Source organism: Pelodiscus sinensis, unplaced genomic scaffold, assembly GCF_049634645.1.
Source record: "Pelodiscus sinensis isolate JC-2024 unplaced genomic scaffold, ASM4963464v1 ctg34, whole genome shotgun sequence".
NCBI classification, from domain to species: domain Eukaryota; kingdom Metazoa; phylum Chordata; order Testudines; family Trionychidae; genus Pelodiscus; species Pelodiscus sinensis.
The window spans coordinates 241,361-266,102 of NW_027465849.1; the positions used below are offsets into that span (position 1 = coordinate 241,361).

A 24,742-nucleotide genomic window follows, 5' to 3' on the forward strand; every position below is an offset into this window, starting at 1 on the left:
AGCAAGGGGTGACACCAGGCAGCTTCTTTCCTGGCATGGCGTGGGCTTTGGTGCCAGGAGACAGGGTGGGCGGCCATTTCTTAGTTTCTGTCCTGGACCCCAGTGAGTCTAATTCCAGGGTTGGTTCTGGGAGCCCTATTCCCCTTGCCAAACTCTCTGGAGCAGCACAGGGAGCATGTGCTGGAACCCAATGAACTCTCTTTGTGGGAAAAGAGGCAGGTCCACACAGGGCAGGAGGATGAGTAAACACCATGTTTTGTGCACGTGGCTTCAGAAAAATCATAGAATCATAGAACACTAGACCTTTAAGGGCCCTCAGGGATCATCCAATCCCATCCCCTACACTCACAGCAGGAACAAGCACCATCTAGAGCATCCCTGACCAATGTGTGTCTAACGTCAATGCAGACTGTGCCTGAGTTTGCCGAAAGCCTGACACACTAGCTCACTTTGCACCTTGGAAAAATTCCAGATGAGAATTCCCGTTGCAGCTTGAGAAAATGCCACCTTATGTGGCCAGAGAACTGTCCACTGGCCCCTGACTGAGATAAAGGGGCAGTTCCCTCACCTCAGAGCTGTCGTGTCAGGCTTTCTGCAGACTCCAACAGACAGTTCTGCACTGAGGTTAACTCAGGCTGCATTTTCACAGCCATCTCGGCAGCCGGCAGCAATAGAAGAATTGAAAAGCTGGGATGTGGGGGCACTATCCTGCACCCAGGGCAGAGTTCATGGATTCGAAAGGACCATTGTGACCTGCCCACACCAGGCCAGAGAATTGCCCCCATTAACTCAGCCATTTCTCTCTGAGCTAGAGGAAGATTTGTAAGAAGGGACACCAGGATGAGAGTTAAGGACCCCGCATGATGGCGGATCAGGCACATAACTGGGTCAGTCATTCGTTGGGTAGCTCCCCTCCCTGTGAAACATTTGTCTAGTGTGGGTCTGGCTAGATACAGCTTTTAGCCATGGGATCTCAGTCTGTGTCTGTCTGTCCCGCCCCGGGCTCTGTGCAATCACCAGCTCTTGCCCCTTCTTCTGTCTGCTGCCCGGCCCATGTCCTCTCTTGCCGGAAACGAAGCTGCAAAGTGAAACCCACAGACTGAATAAAGCTCAGACCTGTCTCTCACTTCCCCTTTCCTCCTGAGCTGGATCACACAGCTCACAGCCAGGCTCTGGAGATGGTTGCCAGGGGACAGGTGTTTGGGAACCTAGCGCTGCTCGCCCTGCTGGGCTGGCTCAGAGGTGAGTATCCTTTTTGACGGGTCAGGGATTTAAAAAGCCCTATAAAGTGGCGTCCGCTTGTAGTTTGCAAAGTGACAGAATAACACGGCTCCCCCTCTGGGACTTTTTACTCTGCTGCCCTGATACCTTTAAACCAGAGCCGTTGGCAAACTACATGTAATGTTTCCCTGCGAGCAGAGTTCCCTGTAAGCTGAGCATTTGGGCGGCCACCCTGAAGAGATTTAAGAGCTGTCCAGCTGATTAGCCCCCATGCCCACAGCCTCCCACAGCTGGCAGCATGTGTTTCTACTGGTGGTGCACATCTGCACATGCCTCAGTGCACATAACAAAATGTATTCAGCACATGGATGGAGAAATGTAGAGGGAACATTGCCTGGAGGCAGGATGCCTCGGTCTGTCCCTGGCTCCGGGAGAGGTGGAGTCTAAGCCGTTCAAGGAGGAGGGCTGGCAGCCAGGAATCCTGGAGCCTAGGCCCCTGCTCTGAGTGGGGACTGAAGTCTAATAGATTAGAGCAGTGGTCCCCAATGCGATGCCCATGAGCACCATGGTGCCCGCCGGGGCATTTACATGTGCTCACCAAGTGCTCGAGGCCGGCCCCACCCCAGGCACGTGGCGCATGCATGGTGCCGGTTCCGGGTACGCGGCGCATGTGCAGCACCAGCCCCGGGTGCATGGGTGGCCCTACTCCCAGGCGGCCCTGCCCCCGGGCGCGTGGCACATGGGGAGCGCCGGCCCCAGGTGCGCAGCTATGGGGGGCGCCGGCCCCGGGCGCATGGTGAATGTGCGGCCCCATGCCCAGACGTGCGGCACATGGGGTCATCATCCCTGGGTACACGGCGCATGAGCGGCCCTGCCCCCAGGTGCCTGGCTGCTCCAAAAGGTTGGGGACCACTGGATTAGAGTGTGGGGGCTGGGAGCCAGGACTCTTAGGTTGTCTCCCCAGTCCTAAGAGGGGAGTGGGGCCTTGTGGATTAGAGCAGGATGCTGGGCAGCTCCCCAAGCACTTGGCTGCTGTCTCCAGGGGTTGGTTCTGGAGCCAGTTTTGTTCAACATCTTTATTAATGACCTGGATGCGGGGATGGATTGCACCCTCAGCAAGTTTGCAGATGACACTAAGCTAGGAGGAGAGCTAGATACACTGGAGGGCAGCGATAGGGTCCAGAGTTACCTAGACAGATTGGAGGACTGAGCCAAAAGAAATCTGATGAGGTTCAACGAGAATCCCAAGCATTGTTACAGGCTGGGAACCAACTGGCTAAGTAGCAGTTCTGCGGAAAAGGACCTGGGGGTTACAGTGGATGAGAAGTCTGCTAGGAGTCAACAGTGTGCCTCTGAAGCCAAGAAGGGTAATGGCATATTAGGGTACATTGGGAAGAGCGTTTCCAGCAGATTTAGAGAAGTGATTATTCCCCTTGTTTGGCATTGGAGAGGCTACATCTGGAGTATTGTATCTAATTCTGGTCCCCCCACTACAGAATGGATGTGGAGAGGGTCCAGCAGAAGATCACCAAAATAATTAGAGGGCTGGAGCGCATGACCTATGAGGAGAGGCTGAGGGATTTGGGCTTGTTTAGTCTGCTGAATAGAAGAGTGAGGGGGGATTTGATAGCAGCCTTCCACTTCCTGAAGGGAGGTTCCAAAGAGGACGGAGAGAGGCTGTTCTCAGTAGTGACAGATGGCAGAACAAGGAGCAATGGTCTCAAGTTGCAGGGGGGGGGAGGTCTAGGTTGGATATTAGGAAAAACTATTTCACTAGGAGGGTGGTGAAGCACTGGAATGGGTTCTCTAAGGAGGTGGTAGAATCTCCATCCCTGAAGGTTTTTAAGTCTTGGCTTGACAAAGCCCTGGCTGGGATGATTTAGTTGGGGCTGGACTTGATGACTCCTGAGGTCTCTTCCAGCCCTAGGATTCTATGATTTCTTACAGACCCCGTTGTCCCTCGTCAGGCTGAGCCCTCTCAATTCCCTAGATCTATCACAGCCTGGCAAATCCAGTGCGGCCAAGGCCACCCGCTGAAAATTCATGAATCGGGCCCCGAAAGTTCATGAGATCAGTTTGAAAATCAAGAGGGATTTTAACATTTTCAGGCTTCAGTGCTTTTTCTCTGCCCTTTAGGGTGGGAGCCTTTAGGCTCTCGCTTGGGCCTGGCTTTGGGGATTTTCTCAACAGCCAGAAGGCTTAGAGGCTTATTTCTGGTTATCTTGTAAGGAAATCTGACCTCGGGGAGCCCCACATCTCAGCTGGAGCTCTCAGAAAAACCCCCATTAGCAAACGTCTGGGGCTAAGGTGGCAACAGTTGGAAAGAAGGTGACACAGTGGGGGTGGCTGGAAGTTTGCCTCTCATGTCGCACATTGCCAGGCCCAACAGCTGGCCTGGCTCCCTCAAGTGACGTGGGTGTGAGGCGTTTTCAATGTCACCTCAACGGGGGATCTTCCCCCAGGCCACACAAACATCAGGGCTGCTGCCAGGCATGCTCCAAGAGCCCACCCGGTTTCTCTGCTCCCCGTCCCATGGTAAGAAGGAAGGGAACTTGAGTGACAGAGACACGGTGGGTTCTCCTCAGAGGCCCTTTCAGGTAGGAAGAAGAGATCCTCCGGAAAAGGGCTTTATTCCGGAGGATCGCGCCAGTCTAGACGCTTTTTTCCGGCTTTTCCCCAAGCCGGAAAAAAAAGCGGCGGACATGTTTATTTAAATCCGCGGGGGATATTTAAATCCCCCGCGGATTTCCCTATTCTGACTTACCTGCTTTGCATCCCTTTTCCGGAATTTGGGGCCAGTGTAGACGTAGCCGTAGAGTTTTCTATACAGCTGGGGTAGGGAATCTATGGCCCAGAAGTGGAATTCAGTCCCCAACTTGCCTGGATCCAGCCCCTTGAGTCTCAGGGCTCCCCTCCTAGCACTGGGGAGTTGGCGCTGGTGCTCCACTCCTGCACCGTTCCTCCCTCCCAGACCCCCCATTCCCAATTGACATCCTGTTCCTGTTCCTGCACCCTTTCTCCCATCCAGACCCCACATCACAAACTGGCTTCCCAGCAGACCCCTCTCACACACTGAACCCCCATTTTTGGCCCTTCCCCAGAGCCCACAAAAATCTACTTGGTTCTGGTGAGCAATGTCTTTCTGCTTCTCAGTCAGGGACCACATCTGGGAGGTGCGGGGGTATTTTTGCTTCTCACTTTTGTGTTGCCCCCGACTGATTTTTCTGTAAGTCAGTGGCCCCTGCCCCAAAAAAGGTTCCCCACCCCTGGTATACAGTAAGTTATCTTACGACACTGCATTTCACTATGGGCAGTGCATGGCAGGCACCTAGATCATTACAAACACTAACACTTAACACTAAAACTAGACTGAATCCAGTTTACTTTTTTTATGATGATTCCAAAGTCATTTCAGTACCCTGCAGGGCCTCAGGGTCCTCAGTGCCAGCATCAATTATCATTGTAGCTGTAGAAGGTGTAGAGATTGGTCTGAATCCGTAATGACCCTTTGACACACCCTGGCAGCTGCTTTTTGTAATACCTTGTCGTTTTATCATATGCACCTGACAGCCTGACCCCAGGCCCACTGCAGTCCATTCAGGGAGGTCTGCATAAAAGACTCACCGCATGGCCATAGCCGGCACAGGTCAGCTGATTTGGGCTTGCTGGGCAATAAAACTACAGAGTCGATTTTCAGATTTAGGCTTGAACCTGAGATCTGGGATCATGGAGTCTCAGAGTCCAAGCCTGAAAGTCCATGCTGCAGTTTTCTAGTTCCACAGCCAGAGACCCATGGGCCTCATTCAGCTGACCTAAGCTGACCCGTGCCCTTTATTGCAGTGTAGACATACCTTAAATCTCATGTTATTCTTCCTATGGCCTCAGAGTCTTAAAGTCCATTGGAGACATTAACTCCCCCTTGTAAATATCCACATTTTAAGTTCCACATTTGTAGCTTTTTAATCATATCCCTGGGGGTCAGGAAGGAATTTTCCTCCAGGGTAGATTGGCAGAGACCCTGGAGGTTTTTCACCTTCCTCTGGAGCATGGGGTACAGATCACAGCTAGAGGATTCTCTGCATCTTGTGGTCTTCAAAGTATTTGAAGGCTTCAATATCTGAGATATAGGTGAGAGGATTATTCTAGGAGGGGTGGGTGAGATTCTGTGGCCTGCACTGTGCAGGGGGTCAGACTAGATGATCATAATGGTCCCTTCTGACATTAAAGTCTATGAGTCTATGAGTCTATGAATTAAATGTTTCAACCAAGGCCATGTCTATACTTCTGGGAAGAGCATTACTTGGGAGATCAATCTTCCAGCTTTTGATATAGCAGGTCTGGTAAGGATCGACTCAATCAAACGCTGAGGACACCCACGTCAACCCCGGAATGGTAGGGGACGTCAACAGGAGTGTTTCTCCAACTGACCTCATGCTGTAAGGACACCCCTGAAAATCGATGCATGTCGACTCCAGCTATGTACTTCACGTAGCTGAAGTTGCGTATGTTGCAACAATTTTCTCTGACAGCATTGACCTGGCCAAAGACTCTTTGGGGGTGAAAACTGCAGATTCAGTGACCTCAGAACATTTCACAAATTGTGCCAATTTTGCCAAATGGCTTCAGTATGAAAAAAAACCTAAAAATAAAAGATTTTAGAAGTTTCCTTTTCACATTTTTGAAGTGAAATGTTTCCATTTTTTAAACATGAAATGATTTTTCTTGTTTCTTTTAATTAACTTTTTAAAGAAACCAAATACTCAAAACAAACCTTTTCCTATGATATTTTTCTGTTGTTTTTATTTGCCAAACATTTCAAAACATTTCATTTTTGGTTTGACAAGCAAATGTCAAAACATCCAAACCAAAGCAGCCATCTTTTGCCCAGGCCTCAGAGCGAGAGCTGTCTCAGGTCCTCTTTGTTAGCCCATGTTTTAGAAACATGAATTAACCCATGAACACAAGGTAAGTAGAGCAGGTTTGAATTCAAAAAGCAATTTTAAAATTAAAATATAAAAATGAAAAAAAAAAGCAAGTTTCCACATTTCCCTTCCATTTTAACCAATATTGTATGAAATGTTCCTATTTCCAAGATTCTGAATTACAGACTAGGACAGGAAGGGGGAGGGGAAATTGCATAAAAAAAAATCCCCTTAGTGCGCATTTCCCCATCCAGCTCCAAAACCAATGCTGATTGCTTGAAAAAGTCTCCTATTTCCAAAACTTCAACAAATGTACAAGTTCCTAAAAACAGACCTTTGCTTCTTAGAGCTGTAATGTTGAATCTCCTGGTTTTAAAGCTTCTGTCCTGTTAAGGGTCTGTGCATCCCTCCCAGAGAGCATGGGCCCAGTGCTGTTAATCTTTATGTTTTAAAATGCTCTCTCTTCCCTCCATCTTTTGCCATTTGGTCCAGGTGCTGTGGTCGCAAGCCAAGAGTTTTGCAACTCCCCTGGTGAGTATGAAAGAGAAGGCAGGAAATCAAAAGGGTTCAAGCCCCAGAGTGAATTAAATGGGGTGGAAAAGTCCTGTGCATGATTCCAGCTAAATATCCTATTCATCGCTCATTAAATAAAGCCGGTCACAATGCCAGATGATAAACACTTAATCAAACTGAGCAGGTTAAGGAGAGAGGCTGACCCAATGTATTTGGGAGACAAAGTGGACATAAATCAGCCTAGGGGAGGAAAAAACTGATGCATGCCTAGAAGCAGGCACTGCATCAAACTGTAACTGGCTTTACGGGTTTCACTGTTCTGGGTTGTCCCATATTTATGTTAGTTCCCCAAATGAACAGGGCCACGTTCTGCCAAAGTATTTATTCAATGATTAATCACCACAGACAGTTTCACAACAGCAGATGAAGGGTTGCAACATTCGTTCCTTCACTTCCTTCTGTGTTTCTTTTCTAATCAAAACAACCAGGCGTGCTCTGGAGTGGATTGAGAAATGGGAGAAGTCATGAAGAAGGTGACAATTTTGTCCCCTGATTTTTATCGAGCTTAGACGTTCAAAGGAGGGTTTTGGAGCAACCTTTCCAGGACCCAAATACACTGAGCTGCTGCACTGACTGAACATGCCCTAGCCTCTGTGAGTCTCCTCTCAAGAGCACGTGTCTGCCACAGGATACATCTGCCATGCAGTGCCCCCTGCTGGCCATTCATTGTACGGCTAGTGCTCCCTGCCTCAGTTTCCCCTCACTGTGAGGCTGTGTTTCTCCTGGAGAGTCATGCAGGTTAGATCTGTGTTTGGGTCGACTCTCTGACTTCCCAGTCCCTTCTGTCTCTGTGTCTCTGGCTCTGGGATTGAATCCCGGCTGCCAGGAGCAATATTTGTAAGGGGACTGTTAGCCCCTTACTAAAACTCTGTGGGAGTTTTTGGTTCGCCAGCTCCCAGTGTCAAAAGGGGAAGGGTCCATGAGAAATAAGGGCCCTGAGACTAACAGACCCCAGAGACAATGGAAAGCAGCCAACACTCCAGCTCAGCCTGATTGACAGGTTGGACAGGCCAGTGAGGAAAGTGAGAGGCCAGGCCCCGTCCTCCTGTGAGCTGGGATTTTCCTGGGTCTCTCTGAGCAAGGAGAGAGCTGAGAGACAGCTAAGAAGAGCAAGCAGTGTGGAGAAGCAGTCCTGCAGCAACAGAGCCAGGCACATACAGCCCAAGGACTGCGAGCTGTGCTGAGGGGCAGTTTTGCAGCAACAGAGCCAGGCACATAGTCCAAGGAGTGCAAGCTGTGCTGAGGGGCAGTTTTGCAGCAGCAGAGTCAGGCACACACAGCTCAAGGAGCGCAGCCCCTGTGTTGAGCAGCAGACTGGCAGTGCTCAGAGAGTCAAAAGGGACAGAGAAGCAACGCAAGGAGCTGGAGACTGGCAAAGCAACAGAGCCTGCAGCTGGGTGTGGTGAGCAGCTGGGACCAGCAAAGTGCGGGGAGAGGCTCTGGGCAGGGAGATATCACCAACCAAGAGGCCCGGCAGGCCAGACTGGGAGAGGGGTCTGGCCACTTAGAGCTTGAGGCTGTGTGGTCACTGCCAGAGCAAGCGTGTCCAGCCTGCAGCCCCCCTGCAGCACATCCAGGGCCTCTAAGGGGCCTCTAAGGAAGAGACTGTGGCCTGTCCTGACACTCTGCAGACTGCTGTTTTGACATCCCCGTGCCACAGAGCAGGGCTGTGTGTTCTCATTTAACCATTCTCATTTTTTCTTATTCTTTTCTCTTTAATCAGTTGGGCTACATCTACACTGGCCCCTTTTCCGAAAGGGGCATGCTAATTTTCAACTTCGTAATAGGGAAATCCGCGCGGGATTTAAATAAAGATGTCCGCCGCTTTTTTCCGGCTTGTAGAAAAGCCGGAAAAAAGCGTCTAGACTGGCCCGATCCTCCGGAATAAAGCCCTTTTCCGGAGGATCTCTTATTCCTACTTCGAAGTAGGAATAAGAGATCCTCCGGAAAAGGGCTTTATTCCGGAGGATCGGGCCAGTCTAGACGCTTTTTTCCGGCTTTTCCCCAAGCCGGAAAAAAGCGGCGGACATCTTTATTTAAATCCCACGGGGGATATTTAAATCCCCCGCAGATTTCCCTATTACGAAGTTGAAAATTAGCATGCCCCTTTTGGAAAAGGGGCCAGTGTAGACGTAGCCTTGATGTTTAATAAATTGTATTTGCTTTGAACCTTATGAAATGATCACTGGGCCAAGAAAGCATACAGTGTGAGGAGAGCACCTCGGAGTGGGGACACCCTAACTCCTGCCCCTAGTGACTACAAGGTCGGGGATTAAGCACCAGGAAACCTGGGCCCAGCCTTGTTGGGGTTTCGAGGACTCTGCTACTCAGGAGAGTGGAGGGGGAGCCCTCAGGATCAGGGAGGCCGTGGGGTAAAGGAAGTGGGAGCGGGGACTCAGATCCTTTCTCTGGTCCATTTCACCGGGGTGGTATAGAAGCCGGGAAAGTTCCCCACAATAGCGGGACCATTCCCCTGCTTACATATTGTTGGAGAGTGGATCTGCAGGTCGGGAATGGGGGCCATCGTCTGGCAGTAGGGGGCTGCGAGTTGAGGGTGAGGTGCGTCATTGCGGGAGCGGGGCTGCGGTCAGGAGTGAGATGCATGGTTGGGTAGGGGGACTGTGGGTCAGGACTGAGGGGCATCTTGGGGAGGGGGCTGCAAGTTGGTGTCTTCTGCTCTGTCATTGTTCTCAAAGGGAGTTTTCTCAGCGCCCTCATGAGGCCGGGTGTTTATCAGGCCGCAGCCTGACCTGGCTAGTCCTGTTCTCTTCAGCAGCTCCGTGGGGCCCAGGCAGGCCTGACTCGCCAGGTCTGGGTCACCCTGGGCCTCACGGCCCCTGGTACTCAGCCGACATCTATGCTTGCAGGTGAACTTCCCGCTCCTATGCTGATCATGAACGTCTCCTCCGCCCGGCAGGGGGGCCTGGCCGTGGCCCAGTGCATCATTCTTTCCTCCTCTGCTGCCTCCACCATATTCTTCTGCAAGGACGGGGTGGTGCTGGCCAAGCAGCTGACCAGCCGGGGCCAGTTCTTTGCCAAGCTCACCTTGAACCTCTCCGTGCAGAGCGCAGGGCACTACGCCTGCAGGTACGAGCGCACGCTCCACCTCAGCCAGACCAAGGCCTCGGGCCTCAGCATCCCTTGGCATCTCCGTGTCACAGGTGAGGGGCTGCGGGCACCCAGCACTGGGAGAGGCTGCCGCTGGCTGGGGTCAGGCCCGGAAAAGCCAATATGTGCTTCCCCCCAGGGTCACACGGGGGGGGGGGAGGCTGGCAGGGAGGGGGTCCCTCGGGTGGACACTGCTCTGTGATTGCTCACTTCTGTCTCACTGAGGGAGGGTGAATTTCCTGTTGGGGATGGCGCTGGAAGGACTGTAATGTTGTGATCTCACCTGTGCTTGTTACTGCCCGGACAGGACCCCCTAGCGGCAGCGATGGCAGTGACGGCACCAAGCCAAACCCACCATGCAGACGTAAGTGGTTGTCATTTGTTAGGAGCCCAATCCACAGCCCATGGAGCCTAGTGGGCTGTGGGTCAGGCCTGACGTGGCATCTCCTGCATTCAGAGCTGGGGTTAGCCTGTGCCTGAGCAGCTAGGGTTGCCAGATGGTTTAACAAAAAATACTGAACACACCCCTCCTCCCCCCCCCCAAAAAACCAGGAAAATATTCTGTTGAGAAAAAAAAGGGGGGGAGACCACAGTTGTTAAACAAAAAAAAAAAGGGCTGTGTCTTTAAATGGCCCCACGGTTTTACTCCCACAACCCCTGCCAAACTTGGCAGGGGAAAATTGTACCCGCTGGGCTTCCATCCGAAGGAAACAGGAAATACTGGACATTTCACATATCCAGTACTTTCTGGGGTTTTTTTACCAAACGGGGGACCCAAATAATGGACAGTCCGGGCGAAAACCGGACAACTGGCAACCCTATATGCAGCTGTCCTCCAACCTGCTCCATAGCAGGGAGCATGTAGGGGGGTAGGAGTGGCCAGGGCTGTGGGAGACTTGGAGCATCTGTCTCTCCTGACAGCTTGCAGTGGACAGTGTCTCTAGGGCTGGCCCAAGGGGACAGCCACAGGGGTGCCCTATCTTTTAGGGGGCAGCCTCTGCCCAGCTCAGGCCACCCTCTCCTCTCCCAGACAGAACCCTCTTAGGGGAGGGATGATCTGCTAATCTACAGCCACAGCCCCCCCGCTCCCCAGCTCACACAGTGATGATTGGGGTAAAGTGGGCTGTATAAGAACCTAAGAACGATCCATCTAGCCCTGTATCCAGTCTTCTGACAGTGGCCAACGCCACTGATGAATTTATCCTCCAGCTCTTTTTTGAACCCTCTTCAATTCCTGGCCTTCACCACAGCCTCTGGCAAGGAGTTCTACAAGTAGATTGCACTGCATGAAGAAAAACTTCCTTTTGTTTGTTTTAAACCTGCTGCCTATTCATTTCATTTGGTGACCCCCTAGTTCTTATGTAATGGGAACAAGTAAATAACTTTTCCTTATTCACTTTCTCCATTCCCTTTATGACCTCTAGCATATCTCCCCTCAGTCTCCTCTTTTCTATGCTGAAAAGTGTCAGTCTTTTTAATTTCTCTTCATATAGCATCCATTCCAACCCCCTAATCATCTTTGGTTGCCCTTTTCTGAACTTTTTCCAATGCTAAGATATCTTTTTTGAGCACATCTATACATAGTATTCTAGATATGGGTGTGCCATGGATTTGTACAGAGGCAATAAGTCTGTACAATCTGGCTACGTCTAGACTGGCATGATTTTCCGCAAATGCTTTTAACGGGAAAGTTTTTCCGTTAAAGCATTTGCGGAAAAGAGTGTCTAGATTGGCACGGACGCTTTTCTGCAAAAGCACTTTTTGCTGAAAAGCGTCCGTGCCAATCTAGACGTGGTTTTGCGCAAGAAAGCCCAGATCGCCATTTTCGCCATCGGGGCTTTATTGCGCAAAACAGTTTTTAGCTGTCTACACTGGCCGTTTTGCTCAAAAGCATTTCCAGAAAAGGGCTTTTGCCCGAACAGGAGTGTGAAAGTATTTGCGCAAGAAGCACTGATTTTGTACATTACAAAGTCAGTGTTCTTGCGCAAAATCAAGCAGCCACTGTAGACAGCTGGCAAGTTTTTGCGCAAAAGCGCCTGCTTTTGTGAAAAAACTTGCCAGTCTAGACGCAGCCTCTGTGAATTCCAGCTGACGCCGCAAAGCAGTTTCTATAAACACTGCTATGTCATGCAATGGCTCCGTGTCTAGCCTTCTGGAAAATTCTGCTCCAGGTACAAGGTGGACTAGGCACAATGAGGGTAGTCCAATAGGTACACTTAGGCAGTAGTTGCTTCAACTTTCCTGTGGGAAGCGGAGGGAGTAGAAGTCTCCCTCAGAACAAAGGCCCAGGGTGTTCTTGGTAGGCCCTATAAACTCAAGAGAGATGCCCTAGGGCAGGGAAAGGCCCATAGGGGGCAGCTGGAGCTGGGACAAGCAGTGACACAATTTGCCAGGGTATCCAGCAGCACTCACCTGTGTCAGGCAGGGAACACAGGGGCAGAAATCTGTCTAGAGACACATTCAGTATTGGCTTCCCCAGGGATCCTCGTCTCTTGCCAACTCCTGCTTCCCACCTGCAGGAGAATACCTCCTGGGTCCTTTGCAGTCTCTTTCCCAGTGCATTAGTTTCCACTGCACCAGAGGGACTTTGAACCAGCCCAGTTCCCTGGGAGATTTATGAGGACGTCCTTTTCTGTCCTGGTCAGCCTCATCCCATGTGGTCACAGCCATGGTATGCACAGTTTTAGTAATAACCCGGAGTCATCCCCCTTTCATTGCCTGTCAGCACCAAACTATTCATTACAGCTGAGCTAAAAACACAAAACAGAATAAAACAAAACACCACCATTTTTTTCCTGAGGAAATTTTTAAAGGGAAAAAAGAATTCCTTGGAAATGTTTCAGGTCCCATGTTTCCATTAGCAAGGGGTGAATTTAGAACTGGAACAAACAGAAATTCCCAATTTGCCTTTGACCTGTATCTGAATATTAATTTCCAGTCTCATCGAAATTTTCTTTATTTCCAAAATAGATTTTTTAAATGTTTCAATCCCGTTTTTTCCCGTTCTGTCGCTCTTTAAAACACCCCCAACTATGGGAAAATTATCGAGTAGCAAAAGGAAAAATAGAAGCACAGAACAAAGGGGAAAGCAAGTGAAAGCCCCAGGGCAAAAAAAAAAATGGAAAAAGGGGGAGAATCAAAATTTCCAAATGCTTCCATTTTTCAAAAGCCAAAATAAAAACGTCCGTCAGAAACAACTCCAAACCAGCCCTGTGCCTCACTGTGATCTGTTTCTCCCAGGACTGGACCTCGGAGAGGTGTGCCTATTCACAGCCCTTTTCTTCCTGGCTCTGCTGCTAGCGATTTACCTTCTGGGGAAGATGGGTAAGGACTGGCGGCATAGATCTGTATTTCTGAGCCTAAGAGAGTTAGGAGCACACATTCCGGTGGCTCTCAAAGAAACACATGCTCCTGAAATTTCATGGGCGCTTTGCAAACTCACACCACTAACTCTGCTCTAGGCTTCAAAGCAACGGTCCCCAAACTGTAGAGCACCTCCTTAGACAGACACAGGAACATTCAGAGGGGTACATCGGGGTCTGGGCCAGCCCGCCCAAGGGTTACAGAGGGAGCACGACTCAGACCCGATTCATTTCCAGCCATGGTCTTGGCTGCCAGCCCCACCGCAGCCCAGCTCCAGCTCTGGACCCCCCCCCCCCCCCAGCCTCACCCTGGCCAGGCCTCCATTTCCAGTCCCAGCCCTGCTGCCAGCTGGGGCTCCATCCCGTTACCCCTGTCTGCTGGGGAGCCGCAGACCCTCTCCTGTCCCAAGTTCCTAGGGGGGAGCATGGAAGCGGTAAAGGTTTGGGGATCACTGTTCCGAAAGGGGGAAGGCTAGTTTTATCTGTAAATGTCAATTTAACCAAAGAGAGACAAGGGGGTGAGTCTGATCTTTAATTGGACCAGCTTCTGGTGGTCAGAGAGAAACACACGTACACATATCGTCAAGCTACACCGAGTTGTTGTTCTGTGTGGCTTGAAAGCTTGTCTCTCTCACCAACAGAAGCTGATCCAGTAAAAGATAAGACCTCACCCACCTTGTCTCTCTAATGTCCTGGGGCTCATAGGGCTACAACCAGGCTGCATACAATACTTTCCCCCATACACACACAAACCTGCAAAGAAATGTATCTGTTAATAATACCTGAGGTTTACAGCTAGGCAAAGTAATATACCTGCTGCTTGGGTATTTATTAGTGTTTGATTTGAGGATATTTCTGTTGTGTTTAGACATGTGACCTTGACAGCTGGTGCTTTAATGATTATAAAGCTTTAACTCTTTGAACCTCGATGTTTATTGTCACAAAATAATTATTGTTTGACACACACCCCTTCTCTCACCTCTCCACCCCAATAATTTCCCACAACTCTAAGCATTTAAACACTTACCGCAATAAAAATACTTAACATAAACTTCCATCTTAAGCATCAAAATTGTAAAAAAATAAAAATCAGATTCTGTCAAGGCTCCGTGACCCTTCAGCTGCAATACTTGGACTCACGTCAGTTGCTGGTGGCCTGTGACGAACAGGCTAAATGAGCTAGGATCCCATCTGGCCCTGGAATCTCTGGCTTATTGGCCCCCATCACCACAGTATCTGAGCAATTCACTAGTTTAAGACACTTGTTCTCCCGGCAGCCATACAGGGCAGGAAAGGGCAATTGTGCCTATTGTACAAAGGGGAAACTGAGGCACAAAGGCTACCTCTACACTGCGATAAAACATTCGCTGCACCAAATCTCAGGCTGTGTCTAGACTACATGCCTCTGTCGTCAGAGGCATGTAGATTAGACACATAGGCAAAGTCAAATGAAGCCGCGATTTAAATGATCGCGGCTTCATTTAAATTTACATGGCTGCCGCGCTGAGCTGACAAACAGCTGATCGGCTGTTTGTCCGCTCAGCGCACTAGTCTGGACGCTCCCCTGCTGACATCAAAGCCCTTTGTCGGCAGCCCCGTTATTCCTCGTGGGATGAGGTTTACCGGGGCTGCCGACAAAGGGCTTTGATGTTGGCAGGGGAGCGTCCAGACTAGCGCACTGAGCGGACAAACAGCCGATCAGCTGTTTGTCAGCTCAGCGCGGCAGCCATGTAAATTTAAATGAAGCCGCGATCATTTAAATCGCGGCTTCATTTGCCTTTGCCAAAACAACAAATCTACATGGGTCCGTCGAGGGAGCCATGTAGTTTATACGTACCCTCAGAGTCCAGGTCAGCTGACTCAGGCTTACAGGGGTAAAATTAGCAGGAGGTAGATGCTGTGAGAGACTTACTAGGATCTCAGAGCTTGAGCATCTATATTGTTCTTTACAGCCCTGTGAGCCAGAGCGAGCTGCAGCCTTTTTATTGCAGTGCAGATATACTCAAAGGGACTGAGTGACAGGCCCAAGGCCGCCCGGGAAGCCTGTGGCAGAGGAAGGACTGTGAACATGGTGTTCTCAAGTCTTAGGCTGATATCCTCACCCAGGAGGACCAACAGCCTCTGTGGGTCTCCAGGCAAGGTGTGGGCAGCCCTGGCTTCACACTGCCGGAAAGGGCATCACCTTAGGCAGAAGGAGCGGAGTCAGAGCAGCCAGCCTTCAGTGGTCTGGGCACTGGCCCTCCTCTGCAGCCCTCAGAGCCGTGCAGAGCGCAAAGCACGGTGCTCCGGCGGTGATTTAAAGGGCCCAGGGCTCCAGCTACTGCTGTTGCCTCAGTAGCACCAGTGGTGGCTAGGAGCCTCGAACCCCCTGGAATCACCAGGCCCTGGGGCAACTGCCCTCTTTGCCCCCCTTGCGGGTGGGCCTGCCATCACCCCGGCCCACCTAGACATCTGCAAAGAGGCAGCATCAAACTCCCCTCACTGCTCTGCCCTCTGAGTACAAAGCCCAAACCGATGGGAGTCTCAAACATAAAAGTCTCAAACCTGCTCCAGGGGATTTGGACCCAGTAATTTGCCAACTGGGTGTATGAATCCCTTAGGCAGGTCTGAAAATCCCACTCTAAAGAAGGCTGAGCCCTTCTCGGAGCCTGGCACAGAGCGGGGGAAGGGTTTTCCACTAACATTTTTCCTCCTTTTTGTTTCAGTTGCGTCTAAACAGAGATGTCAAAGGTAGGGAGGAACAACTCCTTAACCTGTCGCTGTGTTCTGGGCACGCCCCTATTGTGTGACACGAGACCCTGGATGGGGGAGGAAACTCCGTTCTCAGCCACACTGGGATTTCCCCTGGGGAGTGTCAGGGCCCCTGTGTGGTAGTCCCCTGAGCAGCCTCTAGGATTGGCCTGGGTTTCCTTTGGCATGAGCCTCAGCCACAGCTCCCCCCGTGGGAGAGGGATCCGTCTGCATCACTCGCTGCCCAAAGCCTGCTCCCTACACCCAGCGAGACGCCCGGCTGTGCTGATGCCTTTCTCTCTGGCTCGCTCCAGGATAAGCAGCAGCTGCCTGGCCACGGAAGAGCAGTGACTCTGAAGAGCCTGCAGGAGACGCTTCCAAGACAGAGAGAATTGACTAAGGCCTCAGAATCAGTATCCAGAGCCGGGGGTACCGCTTCTCCCAGACCTCTGCTTGGCGCTGTGTGTAGGGAACTGAGCCCCAGGGGTTTCCGCGTCCTGCCTGCAGGAGATCAGGTGCTGCAGAGAAAGGCACAAGGGGCTGGGCTGTGGGACAGGATGTTTACAGTCGCCCCCTTTCTAAACAGGCCAGCTGCACTGGGGTGATTATGGCAGCGTTTCCTACAGCGTTGGGAGACCCAGACTCAGCACCTGCTGAGTCACCTGCTTCCCTGGGAAGCCCTCCCTCAAGGCAGCAGACTTCCCCATGGCACAGGGCTGGCCCCGGGCACTGCTCTTGACATGGGCCGATGCTGAGAGCTGAATTCTCTCCAATCCTTGGTATTCCTGGCTGCGTGTCTTTTGAAAGAACAGCAGTGAAAGAGCTGAAGATCAGCACACTGGCAGATCCCTGTTCTGGGCTCTGGGCTGTGATCCAGTTCAGACTCAGGTGCTGATCTCTGGCCAGATTTGGGGTAAATCCAGAGCAACTCCACAGAAGTACAGGCGACCCCTGCACTTACAATCTAATTGTTCCTGGAGAAGCATTGTAAGTCGAACCCTGATTTCCCATAGGCACAATGTTATAAATGGCGGTTCCATTCCTGGAAACCCATTTCATACCCTAAAAATATCAAAATTGACTGTGGAAATGGAGGAAAATGAAACTAAATAGTTCAAATAATGCACAAAAATAACTAAAAAGGGAAGGCCGATGTGGTGGAGATGCTCACAGTTTGAGCAGCAGCTGCAGACTGGCGAGTCTGACTGACCTTGGGCTTTTCCTGTTTTGGGATGACTTGTGGAGTCTGCGTAATATGCCGTTGTAAATGCAAGCTGCAGATGTTAACGGGGGCGGGGGGAGTTTAGGAACTATCTTGCATGAAAAAATGGTTGCAAATGTAGGGGGTCGTAAGTCGGGGATCACCTGTAAATGGAGCTATTCCAGATTCACATGGACACACGTAAGATCAGAATTAAGGATTCTGTGTGTAGACACAACCACCAGTCCCCCATTGCCAATGCCATTCTGTAGCCTTTGTTTTATGTGTTCCCAGTTAGTACTTTAAAGATAAGGAATAAAACCAAAGGGTACGTCTACACGGCACGCATACTTCGAAATAAGCTATTTCAGAATTTTTTTTCCGAAATAGCTAATTTCAAAATAGCAGGTCTATACTACAAGGAAGCAAAATTAGTCTGAGGCAGACTCTCCTAATGTGAACGCGCTACCTTGAATTAGAGCCCGAGGAGGCAGTGGGGAGTAATTGCTTTGAATGGCCCTGGGGAGGAGCTATTTCGAAACAGCAGCAGTGGAGCATCTACACTATTCCAAAGCTATTCCAAAATAGCTATTTCAGAAGCAGTGTTATTCCTCGTGGAATGAGATTTACAGATTTCAAAATAAGCTCGCTGTTATTTCGCAATTATTTCAAAATAATGGAATTGCTGTGTAGACGCTCGCATAGTTATTTCACAATAACATCCTTTATTCCGAAATAACTTTGCTGTGTAGATGTACCCAAACTGTCCTCTTTAGGGATCAAGCCTGCAAGGGGCAGCTACAGGAAACTGAATTCAGGGGAGAACTGTGAATGACATAGAGAGTGCCCAAATTAAAGATTTATTTAAATAGAATGTAGTTAAAGGAAACAGGCATTCATATACATCCAATGCATTTATACTCACATTGTGAGATGCATCCGGGGTAATCCCTCCTTGGGTGGGAGAAATGGATGTATTGTCCTTTTGCCAACCGTACCTCGATGATGGAGGGGTGTGTCTGCTTCAAATCACCATGCTACTTGTTTTTATAATCACATCCAATGGCATCCCTTAATTATTTAGCATTAAATCCACTTAAATATTTTCTATTTTCTTGTTGGGCATTTAATATTAAGCAGCTTGTTAATTAACAGCTACTTAAATGCTATGCCAATAACGATCGATATAGGCAGCATTTCTCAAAGCATTATCATTTTCTCTGAAACACTTGTAAAAAGCAATTAAAACCAAACTGTTTACAACATAACCTGGGATTATATCCTACTTTATATCTAGCTTGTCTCGGAGCTGTCTGAGTTTACTTCATATTTTACCACCTTTGCTTGACTGTTGTAAAAGTTGGTTTTAGGCAATGGATTTTTCGGCTCTTTACATTTCAGCATATTTATATATAACATGAAGCAAGCATCTTCTCTAGAGGCTACAATCCACGAGGGGCTTCAAGTGAATTGAGATATTTGCCTTTGCTGGTTCCACTGGGCTGGAGGTGTGATAATTATCAAAAGACAACCCCTTGGTCTTCCTTGTTCCCCACTGAAGGAAGGGAGGAAAAGGAAAAGGATGGAGAGGGACGTGATCGGTTCAAAAATTGACCCCATCCTGCTGTCTGAAAACCGAGCTGTGGTTTATTTGTTTTTTATCTCACAGAATGTTTGCAACAATAAAAAAGTAAAACTGACTTAATTGTGGTGGTGCTGACAACATGTGAGACAGGCTTTGTTATTCTCTGAAAGGAAATTTATGACAAACATTGTCACAATCTTGCAAAGTGTTTTAACTTCAACAGATGGAAAATGATTGTGCTGAAGATTTTCCATCAAGGTTTATTTATTACCAAAATACTTGAACTGGAACTAGTCCTAGAGTGCATGTAGGTATCATATATATAGCAGCCCGATATCTGTGACTCCGTAATGATGTAGCATTATGTGTTGCCTTTGGGGGGTGCTGTTGCCTCCCACCATGCTGCATGGGGACCACAGCACCCAAATGGCCACTTGCGCTGCTTGCTCCCCCAGGCTGAGAGTAGACCCTGGCCAGGGGAAGGGCAGGGGAACGAGGGGGAGGACAACTGGGAGGCTGCAGGATCAGTGCTGGGGTGAAGGGAAATGGTGCAGGAGGGCAGCTGGAGCTCATAGGCAGCCGCTCAGCCAGGCTGCCGTGCAGAAGCAAGTGGTGCAAACAGCCGTTTGGGCTCCGCGCTCCCCATGCAAGAGGAGGAAGAGAAGAGAAAGAGAGAGTGAGAGGCAGGAGGAGAGAGAATGAGAGGTAGGAGGGGGAGAAGAGAAAGAGAGACGGAAAGAGAGACAGGAGATGGAGGAGAGCTGAGAGAGAGAGAGGGGAAGGCAGTAGGAGGAGGGGAGAGAGAGAGAGAGACGGAGCGAGAGACCGGAGGCTCAGGAGACAAGACGGAGATAGAAAGGGAATAGGACGTGGAGGAGAGACCTGAAAATCCCATTTTATGACGGGCTAATTGACTAGTTCCTATATAAAGGTGCCATATCTAATATATAAAGGAGAATGTTTGTAAGTTTATGCTCTAATAACTTGAACACTATAAGCGCTACCACAACCAAACTTTGCATGGGATATACTTTCATCCAGGAGAAGGTTTTAAGGTACTTTTGGACCCGATCGGGGTCCCGCCCTGCCCCCTGCAGCACCTGAAGCCTGGCATGCGAGCTGAGGCACCCCTCCCATGTGTAGCCTCCCGGGACTCGCCCCCTCCTGCCCCCTCCTCTCCTCCCCCGCGACGACATGCAGTGCCCCCATCCCCTGCGCACAATGGCTCAGGCACCCGCCCTGCTCCCTGTGGCACCTGCAGCCCCGGGTGCGAGCTGGGGTGCCCCTCCTGTGTGTAACCTCCCCTCCACCCGGCGTCGCTCCCCACCTGCCACCCCCTCCCCCTCCAGAAAACAAAACCAAAGCCAGCCAGCCTTTCTACTCAGCTCACTGGGTTTATCCAAGCAGAAGGAATCTGTGTGTCTGATGCAGCGCAGGGTGGAGGGGCCAGGTTAAACCCTCGATGCGTTACACTGCTGTAAAGCCAGCCGGCTGCTGTTCGTACTGTGAGTGGGGCTCTTCTGTGTCTGATTCCAGCCTTCGGGGTTAGATGTGAGCGCTGAGCTTTTGCTTGCCAAGGCAGGGCAGGTGGACCCCTGAGCCAACCTTGTAAAGAGAAGACCCCTTGCTACTGGCCGCATGGCTGTGTACTGTTCTCCTGGGGGCTGGCTGCTCGGTCCTGGGGCGAGGAGGGTCCTGCCGCTCTCAGAGGGTCAGGTGTGGGCCAGAAGCCATCAGCCCCCAGGGTCTGTGGCCCTTCCCCTTCCTTTCCTACATTTTCTAAATTTTGTTCCTCCGGTTTCCCAAGCAATGCCAGGTAATTCCAGCTAGTAGCAATATAAATTATTCTCCTTCCATATCAAAATAGCTGTTCTCATATAAGGCACCTAGATAGATAGATAGATAGATAGATAGATAGATAGATAGATAGATAGATAGATAGATAGATGTGTATGGGGATGGAGAGAGAGAGAGTGGATGGGAGAAAGAGAAGGAGAGAGGGAGATTCTACATTTGGTTTGCCATTAGGTTGAATGGCAGGTAATATGCTTGTCTTTGCAAGGGTGCAGTGTGCATTCCCACCCATGACAGCTCAGCTTTCCTGGTCGGCCCAGGCGAGGTGGAATCTCTCCTTCCTCAGGTCGTCTTTGGAGTGTTTGTCTAGTGCTTTCTGGCTCCCAGCATGCTTTGTCCTTGTGATTCGGGACCAGGTTTTAAGGTACTTTTGGACCCGATCGGGTCCCGCCCTGCCCCCTGCAGCACCTGCAGCCCCGGGCGCCCCTCCCACGTGTAGCCTCCCGGGACTCACCCCTCCTGCCCACGAGGTTACATAACTGACCTTCTTCCGCCCTTCTCCACCGCACCGGCATGCAGTGCCCCCTTCCCCATGCGCACAACGGCTCAGGCGCCTGACCTGCTCCCTATGCAGCCCTGCAGAAAAGCTTGGGGGGCTGCGTGCCCCTAGATAGGGACAGTCATCATCCCATGGCTGTGACCGTGCCACCCTCGCTCAGAGGAGTGGGTTCAGTCCATGCAAAGGATTGTCTAAGGAGTTAGTTAGTTATGTCTGTTTCTGAAGCAACCAGATGCCAGGGCCCCACTGTCCTAGGCGCTGTACAAGAAAGTCCCTGCCCCACCTCTCCAACAGCCTACAATGGAAGACACAGGCTGCAGGCTGGTGTCTTGGGCAGCATGGCTGACAGCCACTGCAAGCTCAGGGACAAGGTGTGAGGGACCCAGTTCCAGGCCCCCAGAAGGGGCGGAGGCTTGGGCAGAAGGGGCGGGGCCAAGGGCAGTCAGCACTTAATACTGCCCACAGTGCGGCACTGGGCTCTCCCGCTCAGCCCTCAGAGCCCCCCCAAGTGGCAGGTCTGCAGTGTTTCTAAGGGACCCAGAGCTCCCAGCTACTGCTGCTGTGGTAACAACAGTGGCTGGGAGTTCTGTGCCTTTTTGAAATGCCCATTGCAATTACCCCTTTTGTCCTCCCTCTTCCCCCACCCTCTTCAGTGGGCTTGGCCCCAGGCCATTCTCCAGCAGCTGTCTGGGGCAGGGCGTGCTAGTTATCTGTTCTTCGATACTTAGGGCAAAGTCTGGAGTAGGCGTTATAATAAAACAGGTGTCAGCACAGCACTGAGGCTGCAAATTTACGACAGCCTGTGGTTAAGTGGAGCTAGGGAGCTCACAGCACTCAGAGGACCATCCTCAATATTACAGCAGGGGTCTTCGTGGCATGATCTCCTAACCTTGCACAGCGCCATGCACCATGTGACCCTTCCTGCCCCATCGCACCAAGGGAGGGCCAGTTCCTCTAGACCCATTGGGGCCTTTATCTTGTTCTTAGGCCTAGTCTAATACTATGGCCAAAATCCCAATAATATGTATGTGAGATCTTGACCACAGTTTTTGTTAAGAATCTTTCACATATGCCCAAACCTAAAGGGCCTGGTCTGAGGCCTAGGTAACAATGGACAATACATGGCTAAAGAGTGAACAGAGATAAGCAGAAGACAGGCCTTGTTTGTACGACTAGGCATCAAATAAGCTGAGACAGCAGAACCTCAGGAGCAGGGCAGTAATTGGGGCCTTATTGTGAATTATAGACACATAACTCTTTGAGAGTGGCCTCAAACGTCTGTCTGACAAGTTCAGGAGGAGATAGCAGTGTCTCTTCCCCACATACCAGCCAGTGTTTGGGGAGGGGAGACAGCCAGCATGCCAGCATGAGTAATGAGATCCATCCCTCACAGATTCCAGTCCTGTCCAGAGGGGTGCATTGATAAATATAGACAATTGCCTATGCTGTTTACTGTTCTCTTTGTTTTAAGACCATAAAGGAATGTACCTGCGAGCAGACCTGTCTGGGAGATACCACCCATCGTTTCTATGGATCTGAAATCAGGATTTAACCTATTTACTGCAAAAATGATTACACAATCTCCCTGGGCAACTTATTCCAGTGTTTAACCACCCTGAGAAGCAGGAAGTTTTTCCTAATGTCCAACCTAAACCTCCTTTGCTACAGTTAAAGCCCATTGCTTCTTCTCCTATCCTCAGAGGCCAAGGAGAACAATTTTTCTCTCTTTCTTGTGACATCTTTTTAGATACTTGAAAACTGCTCTCATGTCCCCTCTCAGTCTTCTCCTTTCCAAACTAAACAAGCCTAGTTCTTTCAGTCTTCCCTCATAGCTCATGTTCTGTAGACTTTAATCATTCTTGTTGCTCTTCTCTAGACCGTTTCCTATTTCTCCACATCTTGCTTGAAATGCGGTGCCCAGAACTGGACACAATACTCCAACTCAGGCCTAATCAGCTTAGAGTAAGGAGGAAGAATGACTTCTTGTGTCTCGCTCACAGCACTCCTGTTAAGGCATCCCAGAATCCTGTTAGCTTTTTGTGCAACAGCGTCATACTGTTGACTCATATTTAGCTTGTGGTACATTACAACCCCTAGATCCCTTTCTGCTGCAGGGTGCAACCAATTTGGAAGCAGTAGCCGCTATAGTAGCTATTGCTATAGCAAACTAGCCATTCTCAGTGTGCCAAATAGCTACATGTGGCTAGTGTAGTGGTTCTCAAGCAGCAGTCCACAGACTGCCTTCCAGGTAGTTTGCAGCTCCAGTCCTGCCCTCCCTCCCTCTTGAGGTTAAAATGCCAGCACCAGTTTCTCGCTGGCATGGAGGGGAGAAAGCCCTGAGTCTTGCTGCATGATCCGTCTTTCAGGGGAGAAGAGCTCCTCCTCCCACAGCAGCACACAGACACGGTGCCTGGAGGTTTTTCCGACTGCTCCCATTGGCTGGAATCCCACAGTCCCAGGCTCTGGAGGCTGATGTTTTATCCATTAAGATGCTGGGACCCACCCCACCACCCTACCTTCAGCTGATGCCATCTCCAGCCCTGGGGAAACTTGTGGTGGTAGCCCATCTTCTTCTGGAGTGGGGAGGGAGGTGTTTGTGAGACTCAAATCCCCAATCCTACGCTGTGGAGGATCCCGCACCCATCACCCCCTCATGTACCACCCCCCAACTGAGACCCCGCACCTACAGTCTGCTTCTGCGCACCCCTCTCTGGCCAGACACCTTATCTCCAGCCCACTCCTGCACCCACCCTTGCTCTTGCTGCCTCCTCCTAGCCAGACACCCTACTCCCAGCCTGCTCCTGAATCCCACCTCCCATCCAGACCTTGCACCCTTACCCCCTCTTTCACCCCCCTTCCTGCCCAGATCCTACACCCCCATCCCTGTCACTGGCAGCCCTCTCCTGCCCACTGAACTCCCCATTTTTGTCCCAACCTCAGAGCCTCGCGGGAGTTCCACAAAATCCACTAACACTAGAATCCCAGAAGAGTAAATCTGATCTATGGGAAGTCCTGAGACTCATTCTTCCCTGTCCCTCTCCCTACCCCAGTTGGGCGGGAGTGCCAGAGGATGAGGTGTCTCAGTTGGGGGGTCACATCAGTGAGGGATAGGGGGTTTTGGAAGGGTTGTTTGGTTGGTTGGTTGGTTGGTTGTTGGGGGGGGGTTGGCTTCTCACTTGTGTGGTCACCAACTGATTTTTCTTTGGGTCAGTAGCCCCTGACCCAAAAAAGGTTCTCCACCCCTGCCAAAGAAAACATGGGAACCTTGTGTGTGGGACATGATTTAATATTTTACTTTATTTAAAATGAAGTTTGATAGAATAACATGCGAAAGTTAAAGCACTAAATCTATTTAATAGTTGAAATTAATATTTATTTTCTTACTGGTTAAATTAAACCGTTCTTCCTAGCTGTTGCACTAGCAAAATGGCTCGGACATAATTATGTAATTAACAGCAAGTTTCCATTAGCAACTGGTGGTCCATGGAAAGTTTGCATTGAGTCAGGTGAGTCATGAGCCAATAAGTTTGAGAACTCTGTTCTAAAAGGATAGTAGATGTGGGAAGAACCAGACACTATGTAGGCCTGTGATAAATTCACTTTCCCACCTATGGCCAATATGGTGTGAACAATGTGGAACCAATTCAAAGCAAGGGCCACAAGATCATTGACTTTGAGACATTAGAC

General features: G+C 50.3%; 1 protein-coding gene across 4 annotated transcripts; it reads left to right on the forward strand.

Annotated features, from left to right (window-relative positions):
• The first annotated feature begins 1,128 nt into the window (after nucleotides 1-1,128).
• LOC112547323 (uncharacterized) lies at nucleotides 1,129-19,277 on the forward strand. 4 transcript variants are annotated; one of them, XM_075915132.1, is made up of 7 exons: nucleotides 1,129-1,242; nucleotides 6,636-6,674; nucleotides 9,584-9,877; nucleotides 10,132-10,188; nucleotides 13,065-13,148; nucleotides 15,892-15,916; nucleotides 18,519-19,260. In XM_075915132.1, exons 1-7 carry the CDS (start codon nucleotides 1,179-1,181, stop codon nucleotides 18,589-18,591), a joined length of 636 nt encoding a protein of 211 aa, XP_075771247.1. In that variant the 5' UTR covers nucleotides 1,129-1,178; the 3' UTR covers nucleotides 18,592-19,260. The 4 variants fall into 4 exon arrangements, with proteins under 4 accessions (XP_075771247.1, XP_075771248.1, XP_075771249.1 ...); XM_075915133.1 differs by having other exon boundaries at nucleotides 16,231-19,226; XM_075915135.1 differs by having other exon boundaries at nucleotides 1,159-1,241; nucleotides 6,622-6,674; nucleotides 18,519-19,271.
• The last annotated feature ends 5,465 nt before the right edge of the window (nucleotides 19,278-24,742 follow it).

Bases quoted from the DNA above. Each gene is read 5' to 3' on its own strand.
- LOC112547323 (XM_075915132.1), top strand. From the start codon at position 1,179: ATGGTTGCCAGGGGACAGGTGTTTGGGAACCTAGCGCTGCTCGCCCTG. The intron at 13,149-15,891 runs GTAAGGACTGGC...TTTTTGTTTCAG, and splicing joins TTACCTTCTGGGGAAGATGG to TTGCGTCTAAACAGAGATGT. The intron at 15,917-18,518 runs GTAGGGAGGAAC...TTTACATTTCAG, and splicing joins TCTAAACAGAGATGTCAAAG to CATATTTATATATAACATGA.